The sequence below is a fragment of the Centruroides sculpturatus genome, unplaced genomic scaffold, assembly GCF_000671375.1.
Source record: "Centruroides sculpturatus isolate CEXI.00-Female unplaced genomic scaffold, Cexi_2.0 scaffold410, whole genome shotgun sequence".
In the NCBI taxonomy this organism is placed as follows: Eukaryota; Metazoa; Arthropoda; class Arachnida; order Scorpiones; family Buthidae; genus Centruroides; species Centruroides sculpturatus.
The window spans coordinates 521,701-530,197 of record NW_019384648.1 but is presented as its reverse complement, the minus strand read 5'-3'; the positions used below and the strand labels follow the sequence as shown (position 1 = coordinate 530,197).

At 30.4% G+C, this 8,497-nt stretch overlaps 1 protein-coding gene across 1 annotated transcript; it reads right to left on the bottom strand.

Annotated features, from left to right (window-relative positions):
• Nucleotides 1–1,461: 1,461 nt before the first annotated feature.
• LOC111626243 (WD repeat-containing protein 34-like) lies at nucleotides 1,462–7,386 on the bottom strand. The gene is made up of 6 exons (XM_023369552.1): nucleotides 7,267–7,386; nucleotides 7,105–7,178; nucleotides 5,561–5,665; nucleotides 5,308–5,462; nucleotides 1,647–1,849; nucleotides 1,462–1,537 (listed from the first exon to the last, which is right to left on the bottom strand). The coding sequence occupies exons 1-6, from the start codon at nucleotides 7,299–7,301 to the stop codon at nucleotides 1,462–1,464; spliced, it is 648 nt and encodes a 215-aa protein (XP_023225320.1). The 5' UTR covers nucleotides 7,302–7,386.
• Between the last annotated feature and the right edge of the window lie 1,111 nt (nucleotides 7,387–8,497).

Sequence of the window (8,497 nt, the reverse complement as noted above, 5' to 3'; positions counted from 1 at the left end):
GTAAATATTTAGAAGAGAATTCTCACACAAATGCTTTTGATAATAGATTGTTGAGAGACGAAGAACGGAGTTCGACTCGTATTATTTATACACTCGTGTACAAAATTCCTTCGGAAGTTAAATTTGTGTTTTCGTAAAATCAATTGAAATAAAATATAGAACTATTGGAAGAATTATTTCGTATGAATATTTCTAGTAGCATTTATTAATTACTATTTTGATACTTTCTACACAATATATATGAACATACATGTATATGTATGTGATAGAAATTTTCAATGAAATTGCTTACTTTGTAATCATTTCTGCGTATGAATATTTCTAGTAGCATTTATTAATTACTATTTTGATACTTTCTACACAATATATATGAACATATATGTATATGTATGTGATAGAAATTTTCAATGAAATCGCTTACTTCATAATTTCTTTAGATGAATATTATGTAGATTATTTAAGAGCTTTTAAAATTTATCATATACAGTCAATTCTGCTTATTTGGAACACGTTGGAAGTAATCAATGCATTTTGGCTCAATTAAGTGGCTGTCCCAATTAAATGAGCTAATAATAAATTCTAAAATAAAATATGTAATACATNTTTCCACGAACACCTAATTTATAATTTCATGTATTATGAATATACTTTAATCATTTATATTAATGTTTGTTTAAGGTATTATTATTGAATTTTTAGCTTTTTTTCAGCTTCAGTGTTTAGATGCTTTGTGGAATTCAACTGGAACTGTCTTAGCTTTAATAAAAAAAAATGTATTATTATTGAATTTTTAGCTTTTTTTCAGCTTCAGTGTTTAGATGCTTTGTGGAATTCAACTGGAACTGTCTTAGCTTTAATGTGTAAATGTTATAATGTAAAAAAGAATCTGTTTAATTAGTTACTTTGAGGCTCGCTTAAACTGATAACATTAAGCGAAGTAAGAAACTAAGAATAAGGCATGAGTTTTCAATTTTGGAGCGCTTTGGGAATCGCTGATCTAAAAGCTATATTAATGTACTAACAAATAGATTTTAGTTTTTTGGTCTTCGCATTAAATAAGAAACATGTCTGAGATCGTAGAGAACTTTCCTGTATTAAGAGGAAGTCTTTTTTAATGTAAAAGCAAATTAATTTTACATAGAATTTTCTAATCTTAGTTGTAAACTTATCTGCCAATTGTCACGAATAAGAGAATTGGATAGAAATGTGGATAAAAGTTAAAGGGAAAGAATCGGACATCATGAAATATAAACGCGAGCGAGGTCAACCAAAAACCTTCAAAGCACTACATTCGATTTTATACATATCGATCTACTGGTACGCAGTGATCCACGCCTAAATCAATTTAAAATGACACTATTACTACCAAAAAATTGTCTCATTAATTAGTTTTTAAAGAGAGTAAAGGTGTACACCAAATATTATTGCTGAAAGTAAAAAGTGATTTTTATTTAATTATTATTAAGGTAAAATTAGTTTACCCAATTTCCAAACTTGAATATTTTGATCCATAGTTGATGTAGTTAAAAGTTCTGTACTGTTAAAAGCAAAAACAAATTTTATATTAAATTTAATTTTTTATATTTATAATAGAATACATATGTGCGCATGTATGTGTGTATATATATGCAATTAAATATAATTACTTTTGCACATTGAAATGAAGAGTATTTCCACTTTTTCCTTCGGATATATTATAACTGCCGGAAGGCGCTGATAAATTATCACTTAAATCATAAATAAAGAGTTGACCGTCGTTAGTTAAGGCGGAAATTATCAAAGGCCGAACCGGTGACCATTCGGCTTTCTTGAATCCCGAGATTGTCTTTAAAACCAGTATGGGCTTTGACTGAAAAAGAAAAAACATCCTAGAAAGTTTTAATATAATTATTTTAAAAGTAAACTAACCAAAAAACTACCCTTTAATTTATTAAAATAAAAATTGTATTATAAATTATATTTGAATTAATTAAGCAAGTAACCCCAGGAATTATACATAATGTGTCTGATCTGGATATGTTGGACTCCATCCTTCAATATCTGGCTGCTTCCGCCGTGGGCCTGGACGAACTCATGATTAGCAAAGAAAAAGATCCTCAGTACTCACAGGACAACATAATTGTAAATAGTGTCATTCAACAAATGAAATTATTGTGACCGTTCTTTATAAAATATTTAGAGAATAAGACCGATAAAACATGTTATACAAAATTTAGAATGAATTAGCATTAGTGAAATGCTTTATCACAATTTATTATTTTTTGCCACAAATTCGTGACATGTGAAAACGACTTTTTACATTTTACTACTACTAAAGAATTAACAACAATGAAATGAGAGAAATACAAAGAAAAATATAAATTGAATAAATGTAACTGTTAAACTGAAAGCAATGTACAGTACCTCTAAATGTCATCTCACCATACTTAAGTACGGTTAGTTTTTTTTTTTTTTTAGTTAAAAAAAATGTTTAAACAGATACTTCTATATTCTATCCTTTTCTGATAACTTTTATAGTAAATATTTATATTTATATAAATATATATAATTTACATACTATTAGGTTATATCCAGGGCTGTGGAGTCGCGTAAAAATCTACCGACTCCAACTCCGACTTTTCCTTACGAATCCGACTCCGACTAAAACACCAAAACTCCACGACTCCGACTCCGACTCCGAAGCCCTGCCAGGGCTGTGGAGTCGCGTAAAAATCTACCGACTCCAACTCCGACTTTTCCTTACGAATCCGACTCCGACTAAAACACCAAAACTCCACGACTCCGACTCCGACTCCGAAGCCCTGCCAGGGCTGTGGAGTCGCGTAAAAATCTACCGACTCCAACTCCGACTTTTCCTTACCATCCGACTCCGACTCCACAGCCCTGGTTATATCAAAGATGTAAAATAGATATTTTAGTATAGAGTTTTTCTACTGTGTCAGTTTAGCGTAATGATTACTTTTTATTTCTCTGCAGTATGAATTTATGTTTAAAATTGTTATAAACAATAGAAGGAGAGCACAATGTCTATTAAAACACCAAGATTCATTCTAAACAGTAGCTTAACTAGAACCAATATCAAGAGAGTTCAAATTAGAATGTGCATAACTACATAACTCTATGGAAATCCTGTACCACTGTGGATTTATTCTCTGGTGCTATGGATGAAGAAATAAGCTCATTATATATAAATATATGTGTATGTGTATATGTAAGTATGATTGTCATATTCAAATCCTTCTTTTGTATTTATTTGATAGTTTTCTTATTTATTTGCAATGGTAAGAAAGCCCAGGTTCCCTGGGCCTTCTTACCATTGAAAATAATCAGTAGTATAACCAGAGAGAGAGGCCCAGGTCATCTGTTATACTACTGATTCAAAACTTAAATTATTTTTGTACAATTAATTGTTTATAATATAACATGGTCGCAATAGTTTTCAAAAAACTGAATAAATGATTAGATTTAACAAATATGAATACAATACTATATTCATATAACGTATTATCCATAAGTGAAAAATATTACAGAAAAAATTAATAATTTTACTGGAAAAATGAAACAAAACAAATTAGCAAAAGACAGAAAAGCAAATTCACAATGATAAGGATTATTAATTAAATCATAAATAAAGGTCGGTCATCGTTAGGAAAGAAATTATCACGGAACAATTTAGCAGTCTGTCAATCAACTTTCCGATGCCATTTAACGGACATTGAAATATCCTTGAATATATTTCTTTGCTCAAATAAAATAATCAATAGTAGACCTATTTAAATAACAGCATTATATTTAAAAAGTCAATACTATCCAAAATTTTAAGTCCTTCGTACGAGTACATAAATTTAATAACATTAATTTTCAGAACATCTTTTGAATTTATTTTTTTACACAATTTAACTGCATAAAGTCAAAAGAAGTATACAATTTAACAGTTTAGATATTTGTAAAATAATAACATTTTAAAGAATGACATTACTTTTCCTTTCAGATACATTATCTCAAATCTTAAAACTGATTGTAAAATATAAATGAGCAATTATTTATTGTGACATCGTCATAATGCTGGGCTGCAATTTTTAATCATATTTTTTATAATTTTTTAATTTAAAATATATTTGCTCTCCACCTCAAATTAGTGACGGCTTGCCCCTGTACATCATACTTTTCCATCAGCAAGAGTCGTGCTGGTCCAACTCATTTCAAGAGAAAACTTTTGAATTGAAATAATGTTACTTCCGGTTTGTGTTGGAAGTTCGTATATAGTTAATTGGGGCCTCCTGCCTCTAATATTACGTTTGCACACAATCCACGACTCACTTCAATCTCGATTTACCTACAATCTGAATTGTGACTGTCGCCAGTCGAACGTCATGCTGTTCGCACAGGCAATCCACCCAAGAAGAACCCGGCTATTACACGCGATAACAAGACTGACATAACTAAGCAATAAGTCACAAACACCAACAAACAAAATGGAAGTTTTGGTTAGAAATAAATACTTTTTCTTGCCGTATATCTAATAATAGACAGATGTCATTGTCTCTCCAGATATCTTTTTTTATTTTTCTGTCGATAGCCGGACACGTGTTCAGCAGCCATCTTGTATTTTCTCGCGCACGTGGGATTGTGGGATCTCTCTTATGACTGGATCTAGTTTCAAGAACTCTCTTGAGTTGATCACAATTGAACCTCGTTTCAGTCGAGATTGAAACAGTCGAGAGGTTGCACCACGGAACAGTCTCTGACCTTGGTCACAATCTAGATCAAAATGCTCGGTGCAAACGGGGTATAAGGGTTCCATATCTAGTCTCAGTTTTCATCTATCTAACTGTTGAATCTAAATAATCCATCTAACTCCTTTTAACTTTACTCAGACGGACGACAGTGGGAATTTATAGGTCATTTTTTTCAAATTGCAGCCCAATTAGTATTTAAATTCCATAATCATCTGTAAGAGTTGAGATAAGAGTTCTAACTTATAAGACCTAAAACAGTAAAATTAGAAACCAATACCATTGTTTATCTTTAATTATTATTAAGGTAAAATTAGTTTAATAAATTCTATCTGTAATGTATTATTTTGAATTTTGTAATAAATAATTAATTTCTATGTCATGATTTTTTGCTTGCCGCTACGTAACAACTAGCATTACATCAAATTTGTTTTTAAGAAAAATAAAGATTAAAATATGATTATAATAAAGTATTACTGTTATATTTTAAGAATAAACTATAAAAGTATTTATTAATAAAGATCATTTCACAAATCCACAATATTTCGAAATTATTAATACCTTTTCTTACCTGTAATAAGGAATAAACATGAATTTCACCATCACCGCCACTACTTAAGAAAGCATTACGACAATGTGGAGAACAGTGAACCGATTCGGTACGACCCAGATGGCCGTCAAAACTTATAACTACCGGAGATTTATAAATAAAATCTGAATTTGTATCTATATAATAAAGAAAATATTAAATAAAAAATTTATCAATGATGTATTTTGAATATGAATAAATATAGCAAAGTTAAATTTAAATACGGCATACTAACAATTTGCAACAACCGTGGAGTTGATTGAACATTGAAATATTCCACCCCCTTCAGTTCCAATTATGAATATGGACTTATCTTCATTGTTGAAGGATAATGAAGTAACTAAAAAATTTTTAATATTTTAGTACTTTTGTAATGGAAAAATACTTCTCTTTACAGCAAAATTCTGTATAACTATTGATTATTAAGCTATCACAGATAACAATTTTGGATATAAAACAAATGCATTATTTTACAAAGTTTTGCAAAGAAACTGATTATTCTTTAGTGTATTTCATATAGTCGAAGTTATTTTCTTTAATAAGAATCCATGAATTCTGCTTGCTATAAAACAGCGGTTCTTAACCTTTTAGTGATGAGGGACCATTTATCAAAATTTTTGTCTTGCCTGTTTGTCAGTAATATAGGTTCTTATAAGATTGTTCTATAAATTAAACATGTAGAAAATTATTCGGAACCAAGAGTATTATATTATTTGCGAAAGTGTTACATTAATTATATTATTTTAGTGCAATTTTTGTGACTGCATACTGTTTACCAACTGCTGAATTCTTGGTTCAGTGCTACTCAAAGCAAATGCATGTCGGTACTGGCATTCAACCGATTTCAATGTTTATTTTTAATTATCAAAAGCACTGAGAATCCTTGCTCGCATAAATATGTGGTTGAAAATAAAGTTAGGCACTGTAAAGCAATTTCTTGAATTTTAGGGAAAGCAATAGCTTTTTGGCTTCAAAAATCTTTAAGATTAATTCCTGTCTCGAATTTATCTTTGCAGTTACTATCATGTTGCATTTCAATTAACTCTTCTTGTATTTCATCCGGCACCTCAGAAATGTTGACTATGAAAGGATTGAAAATCAGTTTCCAAATACCTTTGTCCTTGCAGTCAGGAAAATAGCAATTGAATTCATTTTTCAAGCTTTGCAAATGGAATGTAATGTTCTTTTGTATTTGTCCTTTAATCTCAGCACACTGTCAATTAGTAATTGAATTCAATGTATCAAACGCAGAAAAATTCTCTCTTTGGACTTTGCTGATCCATACATCAATTTTAACGATAAACGCACTGATTTTATCTTCAAATGCAAATTTTTTGCCAGTGCCTTCCAATTTCATATTTTCTGACCGCGCACCATACCCCAGCCCAGTCCGCTATCGGCTCTAACCTTGATGTACTGCACATTGTCATCAACTCACCATTTATTTAATAATTTTGGGATAACTTCGCGGACCACTTTGGGTGCTTTCAGGGACCACAGGTTAAGAACCACAGCTATAAAACTATAGACAGCTAGTTGGCCAAGATGGTAAGGATATCAGTCTGCTAGAATAGACCTTGAGTCTAAGTCACAATTCACAGGAATTTTTCAAAGGCAGACTATTCCAGATGTGTTGAACCCCATCCCTCAACATCCAGCTTCCTCCATTATGGATCTGACCAAACTTGTAATGGATATGATTAAAAAGAAAATTAAATGAAATGATATAAAACTATCAGAAATCTATTCTAATACTTCCAATCTACAGAAAAAATTTACTTCCAACTTCCGAATTTGGTCTTTTGCTTCGGATTTTGTGGCTCCGAGGAAATTCGTCGACGAGCAAAATGAATCTAAATGATAAAATGTATATATATATTATAAATTTTAAATATTTAATTAAAGATTTTATAAATAAATAAAATACTGATAAATGCTGACCTCTCTACATTTTTTAATTTCTGGTTTTCTTCCATTTTCCAAATAAGTATTTGTCCATCAAGACTACAACTAATTAACTAAAATTGAAATAAATAAATAATAAATGATTATAATGTTTCTAATAAAAAAACTTTTAAAATTTTGTTATAAAAATATATATTTTTTTAACTTTTTGATAATAAATATTAAGTACAATTTAACTTACAAGTTATTCAAAATACAATAAAAACCCCTACTTTGCGACTACTAATGGTTCCGAACAAAAAATGGTCTTTATGAAGTGGTATTCGCTTTGAAAGGGTTTTTCATTAAAACAAATAATACACCATACTTTATTGATACTATGTATATTTAAATTTTGTATTATTCACAAATTTTTGTTTGTTTTAAGAGTAACTTTTTACACAATACAGTTTCTTTTTCGAAGTTCTCCTCTACTTTGCACAAAAGAGTTTCCACGTATGCATTTCCTGAATTATTTCTCAGTGACTTTCGTCTGGCAAGCATTTCAAATTTCACTTAGTTTCAAAGGTAAAGGTTCCAGCTGCTGATTGCTAAAATCATCTTGTGCGTCACTCTTTCAATTCTCTCCGTCAAATTTCTGAAAAAGACGATTCAATTTCTCTCCAAATCTTCGGAGCACTTGATCTCATTAATTGGTAATATCCTCAATATCCAGATGCATATGCATTTGTTACAAGCTCTTCTATTTCTGTCTGAGGAATATGCACTTACTGTTTCTTATTCTTCAGCACAACTGAAGCTACATTGCTGGAAACGTTTCTTGACTGAGGTTGAATTTCATTCCATGTTGCCATCAACTATTTTGAGGATGTAGTATGACCTGCAAGCTCATTCACAGTTGATGATTTGTCTATTCAGACAATTATAGCTATAAGGAACCATTTATAATACTGAATTTTGAATATTTTAATGATTCTTTGGTCTAACAGTTAAAGTGGAGAGATCATATTTGCTGGAAAAACTTCAAAAGTTCAACATTTGAAAGTGTGATTTTTGTATGACGTGATACATTGTCCACAAATAAGAGAATTTTCATATAGTTATTTTTCATTTTATTCAGTTTTTCAAGCCATTCTGTGAAATTTGCAGTAGTCATCCATGCCTTTTGATTGCTAAGCCAGTAAACTTTTAGCCGCGATGCATGTATGTTCTAAAACAATTTGGCTAGAAAAATTTATTTATCACAAAAGGAGATTCCTTCTCACCA

Coding starts and splice junctions, on each gene's coding strand:
- LOC111626243 (XM_023369552.1), bottom strand. CDS start 7,301: ATGGAAGAAAACCAGAAATTAAAAAATGTAGAGAG. Junction 5,666..7,104: donor ACCAAATTCGGAAGTTGGAA/GTAAATTTTTTC, acceptor AAAATTTTTTAG/TTACTTCATTATCCTTCAAC. Junction 1,850..5,307: donor ATGTTTATTCCTTATTACAG/GTAAGAAAAGGT, acceptor TTTCTTTTTCAG/TCAAAGCCCATACTGGTTTT.